Source organism: Rana temporaria, chromosome 9, assembly GCF_905171775.1.
Source record: "Rana temporaria chromosome 9, aRanTem1.1, whole genome shotgun sequence".
NCBI lineage: Eukaryota > Metazoa > Chordata > Amphibia > Anura > Ranidae > Rana > Rana temporaria.
Genome location: NC_053497.1, coordinates 137,783,129 through 137,803,471, shown reverse-complemented (window position 1 = coordinate 137,803,471; position 20,343 = coordinate 137,783,129). Strand labels below are relative to the sequence as shown.

Genomic DNA, 20,343 nt, shown 5'->3' with positions numbered 1-20,343 from the left:
CTGGGCATTAAATTAGCCAATTCGGTTAGGAAGATATACGAAATAAACTTCATACCCCTCCTCAATGAGATTAAAAACGACATTAAAAAAATAATAAATAGACCCATCTCCTGGATAGGACGCATAAACACGGCGAAAATGATCTTAGTACCAAAAATTCTCTACAAATTCCAACTGATCCCTATAGCACTACCTCAACAATATCTGAGAATTTTAAACTCTTTACTATTGAACTATGTGTGGAAAAACAAAAAACACAGGATCTCACTCACCATCTTAAAACAGGACAAGAAATCAGGGGGCCTGGCCGTACCCGATATAAGGAAATACCATAGCGTGGCGGTTTTGTCACGGGTTGTAGAGTGGGCCAGGGATAGACGAGGGAAAAGATGGGTACAAATAGAAAAAGCACAAGCTAATGCACAACTAGATAACATAATTTGGATACCCGCACAATTTAGAGCACTAAATAATAAGGCTTTCGATTTAACACGAGACACTTTGAAATTGTGGGACAGGACACAGATTCAACTTGAGATGAAATATAATTCTCCATTAATCAATTTAAAAGATAACGAATATTTTGCACCGGGAGAAAAAAAAATTGGGGGGAATTGGTTCAGAAAGGATAAAGTACACTTGGGTGACATAATAAAAGATGGAGAAATTAGGACCTACGAAGAGTTGAGACTTAAGACCGACATCTGGAAGCTGAACAGATGGCGGTACTCGCAGTTACAGCACTTCGTCCAACACCTCCCCCGCCCATTAAGGACGGGGGAGGAGTTGACACCACTAGAGAGACTTTGTAAAACTGAGAATTCAAAGGGAACGGTTTCTAAATTATATGAATTACTTGTTAAGATAGATGCACGGGGGGAACCCCCTTTTGTCCAGAAATGGGAAAGGGAGTTGGGTGTGGGTAGAGAGAATATCACTTTAGAAAGATTAACGCAACTGACACACTCTTCTGCAATTGATGCGCGTACCTCCGAGACAAACTATAAATGTTTGTCGGGTTGGTACATTACACCTGACAAAATCAGTAAGTTCAGATTGGGCCAGACTGCTGAGTGTTGGCGAGGATGCCCAGAGAGGGGAACGATGACCCATATATGGTGGACCTGCCCGAAAATCCAAAAATGTTGGGATTTAATTTTGAACCAAATAAAAGAGATAACAGGAAAAGAGATTAAAAAAGATCCATGGGTTGTCCTCTTTCACGGAGCTCAAGAGGGAATCAAAAAGTATAAGCAGTCTCTTATTCCCCACTTACTTAACGCTGCGAAAAGGTTGATACCTAAAAAGTGGCAGGAAGTCGAAAGTCCCCAGATATGGGAATAGATAGATGTGGTAGAGGAAACTCACCTGATGGAAGAACTAAAGGAGAGTGTTGTGGAGATAGATAAAGACACCAAGGAAAAATGGAAAAAGTGTCAGGAATATAAAAAAACATGGAGTTATGTGGAAAAGTTGAGAGTAGACTTCTGATATACTGCGAGATTATGATGAACCAGTCCCTTAGAATTAAGAACGAAGAATACCCACAGAAAAGACTACCTTAACGGCAAAACATAACAACAATAAGAAATAGGGAATTAATCGTATCTAGAATGTTAGTAGAGTCCCGAGAGCCACGAGGGGGGGGAGGGAGGGGGGATTGTGGGAGGGTTACAGTGTACTTGGGTTTGATTTTGCATAATCTCAGTAAAGTTAATGGCACTCTTGAACTATCTTTAAGAAAAAGGTACCCCACGGGGAAAAAAAAAAGATATAAATAAACAATATAAAGGAAAATACCACAGATGATGCAAAACTGAAAAAGAGACGAAGGCAAGCATTATACTATGAGCTGGTCTCCAGGGCTCGGTCAAAGCTGAAGTGGTTAAAAAAGAAAAAGAAAAAAAAAGAATGTGCAGAGCAGGAGGGAAGGGAGGGTCAGGGGACAGAGAGAAGGATCGGGAGCAGAAGGGAGACCATGTAGTTTGAATGCTGTTTGTGGCAATCAAAACGCATAGAGGGAATTCAATCTTAAAGCGTGCATAGAGGTGTAGAAAGGGGCACGAGTTTGTGACAGTTGGAAGAAGTGGATGCAGTAGTTGAAACTCTCTGTGACCAAGCATAACATGAGGACACGTGGGTGCTGAGCTTTGGGACACTTCTAAGAATGGAGGAGGAAGGAAGACGTGATTCAGTCCAGAGTGTGGTCACCCAGAAGGGGGAGTCCCGAGGCAGTGCCAGAAGGCGCCAGCTCTTTTGGAAACTTAGACAGCAGTGGAAACTCCTTGGGCTTTTTGAAATTGACAAAGAGCATGAATTCTACAGTTCAACATGTGACCTTAAAGAAGGGCTCAGAGATGCCATTCAGAAGGTCACCCAGAGTGATATACAGCCACAACTTACAGATGAAGATTACAGTGCTAAACTAACACAGGGACACAAGGGTTATATGATGAGGATGTACGCGAGCCCGGTGTTCCAGCATTTTCGCCAGTCTCTCGGGATGTCTGAGGAAGGTTACCAGCGCTCTCTGTCAGCCTGCGGCCTCTACCTGCAGTTCATCAGTAACTCCAAGAGTAAAGCAGACTTCTTCCTGACAAATGACAAGCGATTCTTCCTTAAGACGCAGAGTAAGCGAGAGGTTCACTTTCTGCTACAGATCCTGCCCAAGTACTTTCAGCACTTCCAGGCCTATCCGCACTCCCTGCTGGTGAAGATTCTGGGAGTTCATAGTATCACAAGGGAACAGGAGAGAAAGAAATACTTCATCATCATGCAGAGTGTCTTCTTTCCAGATGAGAGGATCATTGGCCGCTATGATATAAAAGGCTGTCACGTAAGTCGCTGGACTGAGCCAGAACCAGAGGGAAGCCGAGTTCTGCAGGTCTTCAAGGATGTGAACTTTGAAGGAAATGTCATCTGTTTAGATCAGGCATGTCCAAAGTCCGGCCGGGGGGCCAATTGCGGCCCCCATTCCAGTTTAATGTGGCCCCCCTGGTAATTTGGATATATACTGTATTTATCGGTGCTGTCTCGGAGGGGACAGGGAGGGGCGAGGAACGAGTGCTGTCAAATTACATACAGGAGAATCTCCTGTTTACCAGGCGGCATCTGTAAAAGGAAGTCTCGTCTCCTGGGCTTCCATTGGACTCCTCCTCTGTCTATCATAGGAGGCGGGACATTGTATTAAAGAGGCTGCTGTGTAAACAGGAGATTCTCCTGTATGTAATATGTTGGCGCTCGCCCCGCCCCTCCTCCCCTCCGAGGCTGCAGATGGGCATCGATCAGGCTGCATTCATTGTAGTAGGTGTATCTTGATCAGTGAACTCAAACCAAGGCTGCTTGGGGCCTGATTGATTGACCATAGATCAAGAGAAGAGGAGAGGGAAGATTGTTTGGGACTTTAAAGGCACTAGTAAGCAGCAGTATAAAATATATATAAAAATTTATTTAACAATTGTAATAGTACAAATTATACAAAAAGGCAGGACAATTGGGACAAACCCCACAAATCAGATCGATCACAGGACCGTTTTGTCTAATCGGTGGAGTCGTGGTCTCGACCGGTTTCGCAGTATAAAACTGCTTCTTCAGGAGAAATGTCTATAAGGTACATAGGTAAGATATGAAAAAATGAAAAAATAACAAGCAAATATATACAATAATTTAATAAAGAAATTTCATAAGCTCAGTGTTGCGTCTTGTAGGAGAGTCAAGGACTACTCACCAATCTAAGTGATCGTGGATTGGCTCGGGCAGTGGCCCCCTAGGGCGCACGTGGGGGATAATAAAGACGGGCTCTGATAGAAAAGGTTAATAGGTTATTCCTAATACTAAATGTATTGAGGGACGGTTGTGCAGGAAGGGGGGAGGAGGGGAATGGGAATAAGAAAAGGAGGAAAAAACAACGAAAACGAAGGAACGGAAGAAAGAGAAAAGGAAAGAAAGTAGGAAGTGGGGGAGAAAGGGGGGAAAAAGAAGGGGGGGGGGACAAAAGCAAAAAAAGGGGGAGGGGGGAAGGAGGGAGGTTGAAAAGGTGAGGGGAAAGAGGTGTGATCAAAGATGAAATGGGGAAGGGAAAGAGAGGGAAGGTAGGGGGAAGAGAAAGAAAGAAGGACAACAGGGAAAAGAAGGAGTGGAGGGGGGGAGAGAGGAAATAGGGAAGGTAGGAAAATTGGACAGGGGGGGACGAGAATTTAGAATTGAAAAAGTAGAGAAAGCTTGATCGAATTACCATGAAAAAAGGAAAAAAGGGGGAAAAAGAAAAAGGGGGAATAGAAAAAGGGGGAGAGGGAGGGTGGGGGGGGGGGAGGGAAAGAAGGCGGGAGAAAGGGGGGTGGGGGGGGGAAAAAGAAGGGGATTGGTAGAAAGTGGGGAAGAAACGAGAAAGAGGGGGGGGGGGAAGGAATGGGTTAAGAACAGGGGGAAAAAAAAGGAGGAGAGGGGGGAAATATAGTTGTGAGGTAGTGACTAGTGAAGATCAAAAAATGCCCGGATGAAAAATTAAAAGTTAAAAAGAGCAGCCAGGAAAACTAATAATTCAGCAGCGGGACACCAGGGAGTGACAATCAGTGCTGGGATGGAAGGGGTTAAATTAAACTGCAGCTTACCGTCCAGAATAATATAATCAGTTTAGTGGATACTGGGGTGGTGGACACATGGTAGTGACAATTATATACCGGCAGGCAATGAAAAAGAGCCAGTGCAGATAAACACCAGCAAGCCAATCTAAGAAAGATATGATATCAAACAATTGGTTGAAAATAATGATCTTAATTAATAGAATGGCACAGGAGTAGTTGATACAGGGTCAGTATAAATAGCATGTGCTTACCACAGAATGTATAGTGTCAGTCAGTCCCCAGGGAGAGCACCGTGCATCTCACCTAAGCCGCTCGTGGAGCAGCTTAAATGAGGAATCCCAAGGCACGTCATACGTCACGTGGGCGTGACGCAGACGTGACTCACCGTTCAGACGGCCGCGCATTGGTCAATGCGCGGCCTTGCAGGCATGACACCCAATGGCCAGAGGCCGGGTTCGATGCTGCAAACAGCGGGCTCCGATTGGAGCCCGTGGTCTGAAGGGTCCAGCGTGCGCCAATCAGAAGGAGGGGGCGAGGCCGCGGCCAGCCCGATCACATGACAAGGTCTTAAGCTGACAAGGCACAGCACTGAGGCGTACAGAGGAAAATTACAATGTAAACATTGGTGTGCAGGTATCACAAACGTTATCATTATAAATATATACAGGGGGATATACCTGCAATACATTTAATTGTGGAGTCATTAAACAGCAATAGTTCAAAAATCAGGGAAAAGAAAATCAAAACGAGAAGATTCAATTGAGATGTAACAGGCATCTATAATGTGGTGATGACATTAGAGGGGGTAAAAATACAGGCAGTGATAGTATTTATAATTAGAAAGAGTTGCAGGGGGACAAAAAAGGTTTTGTTTAGATGATAGTAACATTGTGATGGAACAATCAAACATATCAGGTTGAAATTGACTATAGGTGAATAGTCAACGTCCCCCCTAAATGAAGGACTTGTATGAATTAACCTCATTCAAGCCTGGATAAGTCATAGCGTTCAAATGTTCTATCCATAAACCTACTACAAACAACAGGGATGTTGGCACAGTTTATAGACCTTGCTATTTAATTCTAACGAGGCAACACTCGCAATTTTCACAGGCTGCATTCATGGCAAAAGAGAGGCTGCATTCATGGCAAGGCTGCATTTATGGCAATGGCAAGGCTACAGATGGGCACTGATTGGGCTGCATTGATGGGCAATGGCCCTCATTTTGCTTCACAGTCCTTTATTTACATTTTTTTTTCTTGAAACTTTCCTCCTAAATAACATGCCCAAGCTCATCTCTTCACCACACACAGCCACAAAGGCAAGAGAATTATTGTTGGGCAGTGTATTAGTGCTTGGGCAAACACACTTTTTTAATGGTTCAAAGAATGTCAGCAAAATGGTCGGCCCTTACGCATGTTCACTCCATCAAATCTGGCCCTCTTTGAAAAAAGTTTGGACACCCCTGGTTTAGATCAACAGCGGTCTTGGTTGCTTCGTCAAACAGAGCTTGACACCCGCTTCTTGCGTGAGCTTAATGTTCTGGACTACAGCCTGCTACTAGGATTTCAGCCTCTACATGCTGACGAGAAGAGCCAAAACTGGTCCTTAGCCAACCTCATTGTTCGCACTAAAAGGTCTGTAAAAGGGACTGGCAGTCCTACTACATCTCACTGTGCCTCTGTTCCTGGCACCGTAGAAGTGGAAGGCGATTCTGTGGATAAAGAGGATAACAGCACAGATTGTAGCGGAACCCCAGAAGTGACATCTGCCAGACGTCAGACCATGCAGAAGATTGGGCAGCAAGTCAGCACAGTATCTGACATATCTGATGTTGTGGCGCAAAACTGTCGCTTGCTGCCAAACTACAGGAACCCTTTGCATGTCATGGATGGGCCAGAGCAAAGATACTTTGTTGACATCATTGACATATTCACTGTGTATGGCTTAAGGAAAAAGCTGGAGCATCTTTGGAAGAGCATGCGTTATCGTGGACAGGAGTTCTCCACCGTCAGCCCTTACCGTTATTCACAAAGGCTGCTTCGTTGGGTGGAAACCCACACTGTGTAATGTAGGGTTGTCCCGATACCGATACTAGTATCGGTATCGGGACCGATTCCGAGTATTTGCGGGAGTACTCGTACTCCCGCAAATACCCCCGATACCGAAATAGAATACTCCCCCCCCCCCGCCGTATCCCCGCTAACGCCGACTGCTTAATACGCGTGGGGAACATTACAGCTATCATTTGAATAGCTGTAATGATTCGCGCCGCGCCGCGTATAGACACTCCCCCTTGCTCAGGTGAACTGACCAATCCCGAGCAAGGGGGAGTGTCTATACGCAGCGCGAATCATTACAGCTATTCAAATGATAGCTGTAATGTTCCCCGCGCGTATTAAGCAGTCGGCGGCAGAGGCATGCAGGTAAGGGGGACATGGCTGGATATGGGGGGAGACATGGCTGCATATGGGGGGAGACATGGCTGCATATGGGGGGAGACATGGCTGCATATGGGGGGAGACATGGCTGCATATGGGGGGAGACATGGCTGCATATGGGGGGGGACATGGCTGCATGGGGGGGGGACATGGCTGCATGGGGGGGGACATGGCTGGATATGGGGGGGGACATGGCTGGATATGGGGGGGGACATGGCTGGATATGGGGGGGGACATGGCTGGATATGGGGGGGGGGGGACATGGCTGGATATGGGGGGGGGGGACATGGCTGGATATGGGGGGGGAGACATGGCTGCATATGGGGGGGAGACATGGCTGCATATGGGGGGGAGACATGGCTGCATATGGGGGGGAGACATGGCTGCATATGGGGGACATGGCTGGATATGGGGGGAGACATGACTGCATCTGTGGGGGGACATGGCTGCATTTGGGGACACATTTAAAAAAAAGTATCGGTATCGGCAAGTACTTGAAAAAAAGTATCGGTACTCGTACTCCGTCCTAAAAAAGTGGTATCGGGACAACCCTAGTGTAATGGTCTGCCGCTTTGACATGGAGGACAGTCAGGGTTGAGCAGCAGCACTAGGTCTATGTGTGCAATATAACCCTATTTTATAGAGACCTCTGTTCATTTGGCTCATGTTATTTATTACTGTGTACATTTAAAGCTGCGTGGGTCATTGAAGGCAATATGTAGAGCTTTTACCACAATTGGAGGACTGCAGAGGGAGATGATGATTGTGTGTTACCAAAATGGCAGAGAATCTTGCAATTCCTCTCTGTACCTCCTGCTTCTTCTATACATCGCTTCTAGTGCTGACTTTTCACACAAGTACCCAAGTGGGGGTCATACAGGTGCTACTGTACATTTTAAATTATTTGTATTGCGTATAACCCCACTGCCTAGTCAGTGCCTTATGGTACATTTAATACAGCCATGTCTGTCACTTCCAACATTCATGCCCGCTATTTACAATGTCCTGGCACCGAAGGCAATACGTATTTGTACAGAGCACTCTTCTGGGTTGCCCCCACCCATGCCTTGAACAAATTCAGTGTAACTGCATGTAGTTGCTAGACTTTAGATGCCTTTTTGCAAAAAACAATGTGTGTGTGTATATAATTTAATAAAAAAAGAAAAAAAATACATATATAGAACAATGAAAATGCATGACTGTAGAATGCATGAGTGTAGAACTGATGAATGAATCCCCTGATTATCAAACTTTTTTATGGCTGGTAGGATTGTTATTTTATTTACTTCCATCACAAAAACATTAAATTGTTTTCTTGCAATGGTATATTAACTGATAACATATTATTATCCAGATTTTTTTAAACATAGAATTTCTGCATTTTAAAATGTACAACTTGGATTTCTTATGCTGTGCCTGTGTGCATGTACAATAGCAAAAATATTTAAACCCAACTGAACTTTGTCTTAATACATTCCAGATGCATCAAAATAAAAGGTTTGAAAAGTAAAAAAAAAAAAAAAAGTGTCCAAAGTGTCCATAATGGCGCAGTACAGAAAAAAAAATCGCTGATCGCCGCCATTCCTATAAAAAAAAAATTAATAAAAATGCCATAAAACTACCCCCTGTTTTGTAAACGCTATAACTTTTGCGCAAACCAATCAATAAACGTTTATTGCGATTTTTTTAACGAAAAATATGTAGAAGAATACGTATCGGCCTAAACTGAGGAAAAAAAAAGCTTTTTTATATATTTTTGGGGGATATTTATTATAGTAAAAAGTAAAAAATATTTTTTTTTTTTTAAATTGTCGCTCTATTTTTGTTTATAGCACAAAAACTAAAAACCGCAGAGGTGATCAAATACCACCAAAAGAAAGCTCTATTTGTGGGAAAAAAAGGACGCCAATTTTGTTTGGGAGCCACGTCGCACGACCGCGCAATTGTCAGTAAAAGCGACGCAGTGCCGAATCGCAAAAAGTTCTCTGGTCTTTGACCAGCAATATGGTTCGGGGGTTAAGTGGTTAATTTTGAAAAGAATACCCAATCACATGCAAGGCAAATTAAAAAAAACAGCGTTTTTGCCTGCTTTGATTGGATGTTGGAAGTCAGCAGAGCTTCTGCTCATGTATTAATATTTGTAGCTACTGCAAAGTGCACAGTTAGTAAATCCTAACAGTATACTTCTTTTATTTGCTCCTTTTTGTTTTGTTAAATAAACCATTTGAAGCGTTTTATTATGTGTGTTTAACACGTGAATAAATAATACATAAATAACTGTTCATCCAGCCAAAAGTATTTGATCCCCTGCTGATTTTGTACGTTAGCCCACTGACAAAGAAATGATCAGTCTATAAATTTTAATGGTAGGTTTATTTTAACAGTGAGAGACAGAACAACAACAAAAATATCCAGAAAAACGCATTTCAAAAAAGTTATAAATTGATTTGCATTTTAGGCCCGGTTCACACGGATGCCAGTTCATAACGAATGTGATGTATCAAAAACATTCTAAATTTGCATGTCGTGCATAAAGTCATTGTTTTCAATGACGGTCGTTCACATACATGCGTTGCGATTCCTCTACGAATGCGATGCGATAAAAAAACAGGGTCTTGTGTGAGTTTACAGCGTTGCATTGCAAATTTAGTCTCCATAGGCATCAATGTAAATCGTTCTGGAATCGCATTGATGGTTCACATATGTGGGAATTCCACCACTACTCTCCACAAAAAACAGGAAGTACACAGGAAGTTAACTTTTTTTTCCCCCATTAGGATTCCTTTGGCTAGAACACCAATCGCAGCTATGTCCAACTCCTGAAATTCGCGGTAAAATCGCACCTCACACAGGAGAAAAAAAACGAAACAAATTCACAGTGCAGCAGTGTGAACCGAGCCTAAATGAGTGACATAAGTATTTGATCTCCTATCAATCAGCAAGATTTCTGGCTCCCAGGTGTCTTCTATACAGGTAACGAGCTAAGATTAGGAGCACACTTATAAAGGGAGTGCTCCTAATCTCAGCTTGTTACCTGTATAAAAGACACCTGTCCACAGAAGCAATCAATCAGATTCCAATCTCTCCACAATTTTTCTATTGAAAAGCCTATGGCGTGCAAAACACAACCCAAAAACTCCACCCGGTGCAGGAAAAAATGTGCACACACATAAAGAGTGAAACACAAAAAACTGCGACGGGTGCCATCGTCAAATGGTCCTCCGAAAAGGACCCAGCTCTGATCTCCCGGGGCGTTAGGCTCCTGGCAGGGAAAAAAGTAACAGTGGCCCATACAGCCGAAGCCATATGGACCCATCTTGGCCCAAGCAGCCGAAGCCACAAGGACCCAACATCCTCGGAGGGACTGCCTAAACAGAACCCTCCTCGGTGAGGCTCCCCCAAAGGTAGACCCCATGAGAGCCGGGAACTAAGCCAGAAGGCCATGTCCACCAACTCCCAAGACTTTCAGAGGCAGGCCCGAGGACCAGCACCCTACTCGCCACACTAAAAGTGCAAGCACCAAACAAGAAAAGTGTCAAAACGAGACAAACTGGGGGTAAAATAAAAAAGGAAAGTGGGGAAGAAGGAAGATGGGAGAGTGAGGAAAGTGACCAACGTGCAATACGTTGACCGGCCCTCCGGCCAGGAAACAAAAATTCCTCTGGTCCTAGCCAAAAGGCCCGGCCCAAGAGACAGGTGTGAAACGTGTGAATGTGGAGATCAGTGACCTAAGGTGCCACACGATGAGTGCCCCTTTCAAACACTCGTGCAATGTATGGCACCCCTGGACTGCCACTCCAGGGGCACTATCTCCACAGGCTTTTCAACGGTCCCTAGCCCCCGGTCCGGACCGGCAGCACCCTTCCCAGCCAGGAAGGTAGGAGAAGAGGTCGGGGAGAGCCCACCTAAGCAGGCTACTACCCACAACCCCTATCTCTCCCACCTAATCACATTCTGGAAATACTACCCGCTCCTCCCGGTAAAAGGAGGAGCAAGGGTTCTCTCCAGAACAACTGACTGGGGCAGATACCACCAAATCCAGGCCAAAGGCCAGGGACCCGGCCTCCTGGCTTCGATCTCATGCCTCTCTGTCCCGATCAGAAGGCTTTCACCTCCACGCCAACAGGCTTAGCGTCCGCCGACTGCCATCCCGTTCCCCCTCTCACAGGGTACTGGGGACAGTCAGCTTAGCACCACCTATTGGCAACTGATAAGAACAGATACTAAACTTGATCTTAGCCAAAAGGCCGAGAAGCAAATGGAAGAAACACAAAATAACTGTCAATCTCCCTCGGTCTGGGGGCTCCATGGAAGATCTCACCTCGTGGAGTTTCAATGATCAGGAGAATGGTGAGGAATCAGCCCAGAACTACATGGGAGAATCTTGTCAATGATCTCAAGGCAACTGGGACCATAGTCACCAAGAAAACAATTGGTAACACATTACACCGTGAAGGACTGAAATCCTGCAGCGCCCACAAGGTCTCCTGCTCAAGAAATCACATGTACAGGTCTGTCTAAAGTTTGCTAATGAACATCTGAATGAATCAGAGGAGAACTGGGTGGAAATGTTGTGGTCAGACGACTCTTCAGCATCAACTCAAGTCGCCGTGTTTGGAGGAGAAGGAATGCTGCCTATGGCCCCAAGAACACCAAACCAACCGTCAAACATGGAGGTGGAAACATTACACTTTGGGGATGTTTTTCTGCTAAGGGGAAAGGACAACTTCACTGCATCAAAAGGCAACGCCAAATCTTGAGTGAGAACCTCCAGGGTATTGAAAAAGGGTCATGGATGGGTATTCCAGCATGAAAATGACCCAAAACACACGGCCAAGGCAACAAAAGAGTGGCTCAAGAAGAAGCACAAATAAAGTCCTGAAGTGGCCTAGCCTGTCTCCAGATCTTAATCCCATAGAAAATATGTGGAGGGAGCTGAAAAATAAAAATACCAAACGCCAGCCTTGAAACCTTAATGACTTGGAGAGGATCTGCAAAGAGTAGTGGGACAAAATCCCTCCTGAGATGTGTGCAAACCTGGTGACCAACCACAAGAAACGTCTGACCTGTGTGATTGCCAACAAGGGTTTTTCCACCAAGTACTAAGTCATGTTTTGCGAAGGGGTCAAATACTTATTTCACTCATTAAAATGCAAATCAATTTATAACTTTTTTTAAATGTGTTTTTCTGGATATTTTTGTTGTTATTTTGTCTCTCGCTGTTAAAATAAACCTACCATTAAAATGATAGACTGATCATTTCTTTGTCAGTGGGTAAATGTACAAAAATCAGCAGGGGATCAAATACTTTTCCCTCACTGACTATCCTATGGACCAGAATCTCCTGCTTTTGATGCAGAACTTGAATTCCCAAACACACCCATTGTATGTTTCCTTGTTCTCACACATAGAAAGCCTAATGTAAAAAAATACAAAAAATAAAATGGCAGCACTAAGGAATTCCCCACATCCACCAATCATGATCATACTTGTCTTAAAAAGTTTTAATGTTATTTGTAATAGAGGAAACAGAGAGAGAGGAAGTTATACAGCACAGACTACGGGAAGTAGACTCCCAGCAACCCAGTGAGGTTCTTTCTGAATCCTAGCTACAGTGGATTAAAGGATAAGTTCACCTTTGTACAAAAAATTATAAATGCACATCTTTTTACAGAGAAAAATAAATAAATGCAATTTTTTTTTACATTAGTAGCCTGTAAAGCACTGCACCAGTGCTGATCCCATGCAGGTCTCCTGCACACTAGGGGTGCAACGGATCGTCACCGATCCGTGATCCGAACGGGTCACCCCGTTCGGATCGGCACACCGCGCGATCCGCGGAGCGCTCCGGAGCCTCGACCGTAGGAAAGTCCCCGGCTTCGGCCTAGCTCCGGAGCGGCGCCCATCTTGCTCCACCACAACCAATCACAGATTGGCTGTGATTGGTTGGATGGGATGTCCCATCTCTGCACCTGATTGGCCCGCGTGATGAGCGCCCTCTCTGATTGGAAGGCTGCCCGGATTGGCTGGCTGTCTTGGCGGCGCTCTGGGAATCAGGATGAATGTGTGGAGCTTGAGGGGGAACAGTGAGCGCCGCTATAAAGAAGGACGGGGACTCACAGTGTTCTTTACTAGTGTGGGGGCAATGTAGGACTTGTCTGGAACAGTGATGGTGATGACGAGTGGGGGACAATGGTGGACATTACAGTGCAAGTACAGTGAGTTGGATGTTGGACTGGCTATTATATTACAGTGATTACTAGTGGGGGCCATGTTAAACTGGCTATTATTACAGTGTTTACTAGTGTGGGGGCAATGTTGGACTGGAACAGTGATGGTGATGACGAGTAGGGGACAATGGTGAACATTACAGTGACGAGTGGGGGGCAATGGTGGACATTACTATATAGAGCCATTGGCCCAGCTAGAGCCCAGACTTGAATCCGACTTTTTTTCATAAATCATTTTTTTTTTTTGCTGATCCGAAAATTATCCGATCCGTGACTCCTGATCCGAGGATCGATCCGATCCGTGAGTTTTTTGATCCGTTGCACCCCTACTGCACACTGTCAGTGTATCTGCGCACCCGTACATCCCAGCCGATACTCGCTGACAGGAAGACTCAGTGAACTACCACCGCGCTCCACAGTGCCGTGGTAGTTCATTGAGAACTAAAAGCCGACAGCTGCAAAGAATGTAGGGACTTGTAGTTCATTCGCACACAGAGCTGTTTGTATGAATGGCGCAGCCGTGTGGGTGGAGCCCCGCAGGGCCATGATGGTTCCAAGAGGTGACAGCTAGTACGGGGATCTTCTCCCCATACTGCTGCCACAGGGAGAAGGGGCATCGGGAAGCAACTGTAGCACTGAGAACATGTTACATGTTTTACCCGATTTAAGGGCAGAACCAGTAACATATTTCCAAAAGTGATCTTATCCTTTAGGCTGGTTTCACACTTATGCAAATTGGATTAATTTATGACATAACATAAGCACAGTTGCACAGTTTACTGGATTTTTTTCTTGCTTTTACTTGTAGAGTGGAATGGATTTGTATGGTTATGTTCACACAGGTAATGGTAGCAGAAGCACATCAAAAGATCTGTGTTACTTATGTGAGGGTTCCACTCAGCTTTCCAATTCTAATCAGTGGTCCCTCTGGATAAAGCTAGAATACTCAACTGACCAGTGGGTTTTGATGTGGCCCAAGAGTTGAAAGCTATTTTTGAGATGGAGCTCAAAGAAGCGGCTCCTACAGGCTTTTGAGCTCTCATTTTTTCTGCCTAGAAACTTCCCTCCATGTTAGTCAATGTGTCCATGCACATTATGGCTTTTTTCAGGCATATGCTCCTACGAGCCGAACCCCCCACCAAACTCACGTTTTTGAGAGGAGCTAATGCCCCAAATTGCTCAAAAAATCTCAAGGAAGCTCAAACACGCAAAAAACGCTTGCTCCAGCTTTTTGTTTTGTTTATGCAGTGGTCAAGAAAATACTATCTAGGAGGGTTTGTGAAAAAAAAATACGCTTACGCTCAAAAAAGCTCAAAGAAGCTCAATAAAAGCGTGAACAAGAGCACAAAAAAACACAACCTTCTTCAAACTGAAATAAACGCTCAAATGCCTGTAAAAACAAAGGCCCAGATTCTCTAAAAAACACCTATCTTTAGGCGGGCGTAGCGTATTTTAGATACACTACGCCGCCGTAACTTAGAGCGGCAGGTCCAGTATTCAGAAACAACTTCCGCTCTAAGTTACGGCGGCGTAGTGTGTCTGATACGGCGTAAGCCCACCTAATTCAAAGTAGGCTGGTAGGGGGCGTGTTGTATGTAAATGTTATGTGACCCCATGTAAATTACGCTTTTATCGAACGGCGCATGCTCAGTATCACATTGAATTTTCAAATTAAATTGCGCCTGCTCAATGCCTAGTCGACGTGAATGTAACTTACGTCCAGCCCCATTCACGGACGATTTACGCAAACGATGTAAAACGTGAAAAATGTGACGCTGTTCCGACGTCCATACCTAACATTGGTACGCCTCATCTACGCCTCATAGAGCAGGTGTAACTTTACGCCCAAAAAATCCTTACGTAAACGACGTAAAAAAATGCGCCGGGCGCACGTACGTTTGAGAATCGGCGTATCTAGCTCATTACCATGTTCGACGTGTAAATCGACGGTAGCGCCACCTAGCGGCCAGTGTAAATATGCAACTTAGATACGACGGCGTAAGAGACTTACGCCGGTCGGATCTAAGACAAATCTATGCGTAACTGATTCTAAGAATCAGGCGCATAGATACGACGCCTCACACTCAGAGTTACGACGGCGTATCTACGCCGGCGTAACTCCTACGAGAATCTGGGCCCAAATTTTTAGCTGCAGTGTGCATGAGCCCTTATTGAACAAATGTTGCTCCTCAGTGGCGGCCCGGAGGGTCTCCTATCAGTGTATGCATGGGGAAACTTTATATGGGTTACACTGCATTACCTGTGCATGGCAACCGATCCGATTCTATGTTTAATTTGCTTAACTGAAGAAGCTGATTGGTTGCCATGCACAGCTGCTCTGCTCAAGTTTTGATAAATTTGCCTGATAGTATTTATTTAAAAGATGCTTTGAGAATAACCTCCTACTCTGTACAGTGTAAATAATGTTTTTCATGGCATGTGTAGAATGTCATGGCATGTGTAGAATGCAAAACATTTTTACAATAAAGTATATTTAGAAAAGAAGCAAAAGTCTGATTTTGGCTGTGGTTTGGAGCTCATCGCAATATGTCAATTTGCGCTGTTTACTGTATTTGCCAGGAGCTCTAATGATAGACAAAAAAAGGCAAGTTTTCATTCATTTCTACCACTTTCGATCACGCTGAAATCGGAACCCTGAGCAATCAAGCACAGAAATTATGAGTTTCGATTGTCAGCTAACTGGTGGGTGGTAGATCGCTTGTTTTCTGGCAACCACTTTCAATCCTCTGCTCAATTCCCAGCAGATCTAAAGTTGCTTAAGCCTCCATTCACATATATGCAAATTTGATGCGTTTTATAACGTATCCAATTCACATGACATGTGAAGAAAACCGTCTTTCTATGGAGCCTCTTCAGATATATGTTGGCCGTCCGCAGTCCATTTTTAAAACATAGTCCGGTACAATTTTTCGGTTTAGGTGCACTTTCAAGTGTTACGTTTTCAAAATTCGCACCTGAACCAGTGAACAAAACTGCCACAGTCTCCTTTAGAAAAATTGTACTTAAACCGGCCCGACACATAATTGAAGGGGATCTGAAAGTTGCCATTTGTAGGGCTAGCAAAAAGTCCTAGGCCCCGATTCACAACGGAGTTACGACGGCGTATCTCCGGATACGCCGTCGTAACTCTGAGTTGCGTGGTCGTATCTTTGCGACTGATTTATAGAATCAGTTACGCATAGATTTCCCTAAGATCCGACCGTCGTATCTTAGGCTGCATATTTTGTAAAATTATTTTTATTCAATTTTTGCAACACAGATACAATACTAGGCCGCAACATGCGACCAACAATTACCGGTCAAAACACAGAAACCGTTTAAAAAAAAAAAAAAGAGAAAACAAAAAGGGGGGGGACAGCAATAGTATACATCAAATGTTCACAAACCAAATCAAAATCAGTGGAATCAAGTTAAATCAAATCAAAATAAATCGTAACTCGTAACCCCCCCCCCCCTTAGGCTGCATATTTACGCTGGCCGCTAGGTGGCGCTTCCGTATATTTACGCAAGGAATATGCAAATTAGGTAGATACGCCGATTCAGAAACGTTCCTTCCGCCCGGTGCTTTTTTTTTTACGTCGTTTACGTTAGGCTTTTTCCGGCATAAAGTTACCCCTGCTATTATGAAGCGTAGCCAATGTTAAGTATGGACGTCGTTCCCGCGTCGAATTTTGAAAATTTTACGTAGTTTGCTTAAGTCGTTCGCGAATAGGGCTGTACGTAAGTTACGTTCATGTCTAAAGCATTGACGATTTGTGTCGCAATTTCAAGCATGCGCACTGGGATTCTTTCACGAACGGCGCATGCGCCCTTAGTAAAAAACTTCAAAAACGTGGGGTCACACTAAATTTTGATAAAACACGCCCACATCATCCACATTTGAATTAGGCGGGCTTATGCCGGACCACATACGTTACGCCGCCGTAACTTAGGGCGCAAGTTCTTTCTGAATACGGAACTTGCGCCCTAATTTACGGCGGCATAACGTATCTGCAATACGTTACGCCCGCGGATAGATAGGCAATTCTATCTGAATCCGGGCCCTAGACATTAACCCCCATTACAGCAATTGTAAAGTCAAGTGTAGAGATCTTACATTTTCCTGCTGCATCCCCTGCGATGTAAAATAGGAGGGAATCCAGAGGCAGGTCAGAGGATCTGGGAACTACAGCAGCAGAATCTCAACTCTTGGAATGCTTGAAGGAAGCAATCATCAGTGGGGTGATTCCAGCTTCCAATTCATTCCAAATGTTATCTTTTTTTTTGTGTGGACTGACCCTTTTAACAACATACCAAACTCAAACAAACATTCCATTTTCAATTCTGGTTGAAATGATCCTCTGACACCCTATTCACACTTATGTGACTTGTCATGCCACTTTGGACATCAAAATCGCATGACAAGTCGTACTCTATGTTTTCCAATGATAACCATTCATATTTGAGCAACTCAAAAGTAATTCATGCACTACTTTGGTCCAACTTTCACACAACTTGGAGGGCCATGAACTTCTAAGGTTAACCCTCAGAAGTTGCATGAAAGTCCTACCTGAATGTTTTACATGCAACCGTGGGTCGACTTTGCAGAAGGACAAGTTACACCCATCTAAGGTTGTCTCAAAGTTGCACACAAAGGTCGCACAACTTTGGAGTCTAAAGCCTCATACACACGACCGTTTTTCTCTGCAAAAACCATCAAGAAAACTGCTGGCAGAGCTTTTTTGCCGAGAAAAACGGTCGTGTGTATGTTTTTCGTGGAGAAAACGGTTGTGGGTCTCGACCAGAAAAAAAGAGAACATGCTCTTTTTTTCTCATCGGGAGTCTCAATTTCCTTGTCGTGTTTCTCGTCCGGCTGGTTTACAACGAGAAACACATTTGTGTGTATGCTTAGAAACCCACGCATGCTCAGAAAAAAAATATGAGACGGGGAGCGCACCTTCGGTAAAAGTAGCGTTTGTAATGGAGATAGCACATTCGTCACGCTGTAACAGACTGAAAAGTACGAATGGTCTCTCACCAAACTTTTACTAACACGTGGTAACACAAGATTAGCAAAAGCAGCCCGAAGGGTGGCGCCAGTGGAATCGAACTTCCCCTTTATAGTGCCGTCGTACGTATTGTACGTCACCGCGTTTGAGAATGACGAGATTTTGTCTTGACAGTGTGTATGCAAGGAAAGCTTGACAAGAATCTCGTCGAGAAAAACTATGTTTCTTTTAGGACGACCAGTTTTCCTGTCAGGAAAACTGCCATGACAGCTTTTGGCTGGGAAAACTGTCTGTGTGTATGTTCCATGGCAGTTTTCCCCACCGAGAATCCCGGCGGGAAAAATGAGAACATGTTTTCTTTTTACCTGTCCGGATTCCCGGCGGTCTTTTTCCTGGCAGTTTTCCTATGGGCAAATACTGCGGTGGAGCATACACATGGCTCATGACAGTTTTCCTGCCAGGAAAACCAGCCGTGTATAGGGGGAAAAAGTTGCTGATCAGGCTCTCAGCTTTCCCCTCGGTTCTCCCGGCTGACTTTTTACCACTGGGAAAACCGATCGTGTGCACGGGGCATTACAAGAGTGAATAGAGCTTAAATCAGTGTTCCCAACCTCATTCCTCAAGTACCCCCAACAAGTCACATTTTTCGTGAATTTCCCTTAAAAACATGACCAGTTGGGGGTACCTCAGGTTGAGAACCACTACTTTAAAAGAGTCAATAACCTAAAACTGATATTCCAAAATTTGGTAGATGCTGGAGAGTTAACCACAAGACAATTTATTATATCTCTCGGGAACTCTGTTGATGAGACTTCTGAGTTGAGTTCCTTGATTATGGAGAATGTAACCGAGGATCTAGAAAACACAAATGTGGGTAAGAACATCCAAAACTCCTAGGTGTGCAAGAGGAGAGATAGGAATTGTGGATGGGAGATCTAGCTTTTGAGACACCCAAGATATATAAGCCAGAGGCTGACTTAGCACACCTATTAAAAAAATAAAATAAAAACACACTAGAGTGGATAGCCCATTTAGGAACCCTTTTAGAAACAGTGGGGTAGATTCAGGTACGTGCGCTTCTTCTTACGGCGGTGCAGCGTATCGTATTTACGCTACGCCGCCGTTACTTACAGGAGCAAGTGCAGTATTCACAAAGCACTTGCCCTGTAAGTTACGGCGGCGTAGCGTAAATGGGGCCGGTGTAAGCGCGCGTAATTCAAATGTGGAAGGGGGGCGTGTTTTATGTAAATGTATGATGACCTGACGTGATTGACGTTTTGTATGCGCCGTCCGTGTACATATCCCAGTGTGCATTGCTTCCAAGTACGGCGCAACGACGTATTGGTTTCGATGTGAACGTAAATTACGTCCAGCCCTATTCACGAACGACTTATGCAAACAACGTAAATAATTCAAATTTCGAAGCGGGAACGACGTCCATACTTAACATTGGCTGCGCCTCCTAATAACAGGAGCAACCTTACGCAGAAAAAGCCTTTACGCAAACAACTACCGCCGGGCGCACCTACGTTTGTGAATCAGCGTATCTAGGTAATTTGCATATTCTACGCTGAAAAACAACAGAAGCGCCCCTAGCGGCCAACGTAATATTGCACACACGCCGCCGCATTCAAGTTACGTCGGCGGAGGAAGCCTATTTTTTTAGCGTATCTGCCTTTGAGAATCGGTGTAACGATACGCGGGCGCGGATTTCAAATTACGGCGTAAAAGGTACGTGAATCTACCCCATTGACAAAAAGATGGATTCCTAGTATCAGGACATAGCTATAGCAAAAGAACAGAGGAGCTCAGGAAACCACCCGGCTGGTTTAGGATTATACAGGAGCCCCACGGCCTCCTTGTATATTCACTGTCTTTCTTCCGGCCTACTCTTTGGTCTGTGTCGTTTTCATGTTTTAAACATATGGTTCAATTATTCCCAACATTGAGAATGGATTAATGTAATTATATTCCCAGCTGGATGGAGACATATACAGCTGCCATCAGCATGTTTCACTTTCATGGAAAAGAATTAGAAGACTGAAGGCGCACACACGGGACCTTGTTGTGTAACAGAAGT

The 20,343-nt window shown here is 44.5% G+C and overlaps 2 protein-coding genes and 1 pseudogene across 2 annotated transcripts in view; 1 reads left to right on the top strand and 2 right to left on the bottom strand.

The window, feature by feature from the left end:
• The window catches only part of HMCN2 (hemicentin 2), a 345,628-nt gene that overhangs the window by 309,703 nt on the left and 15,582 nt on the right, over positions 1-20,343 (bottom strand).
• LOC120914131 (phosphatidylinositol 4-phosphate 5-kinase-like protein 1) lies at positions 1,915-6,653 on the top strand. Its single transcript, XM_040324645.1, has 2 exons — positions 1,915-2,921; positions 6,052-6,653. The coding sequence occupies exons 1-2, from the start codon at positions 2,168-2,170 to the stop codon at positions 6,651-6,653; spliced, it is 1,356 nt and encodes a 451-aa protein (XP_040180579.1). The 5' UTR covers positions 1,915-2,167.
• LOC120914691 lies at positions 11,189-11,283 on the bottom strand (annotated as a pseudogene).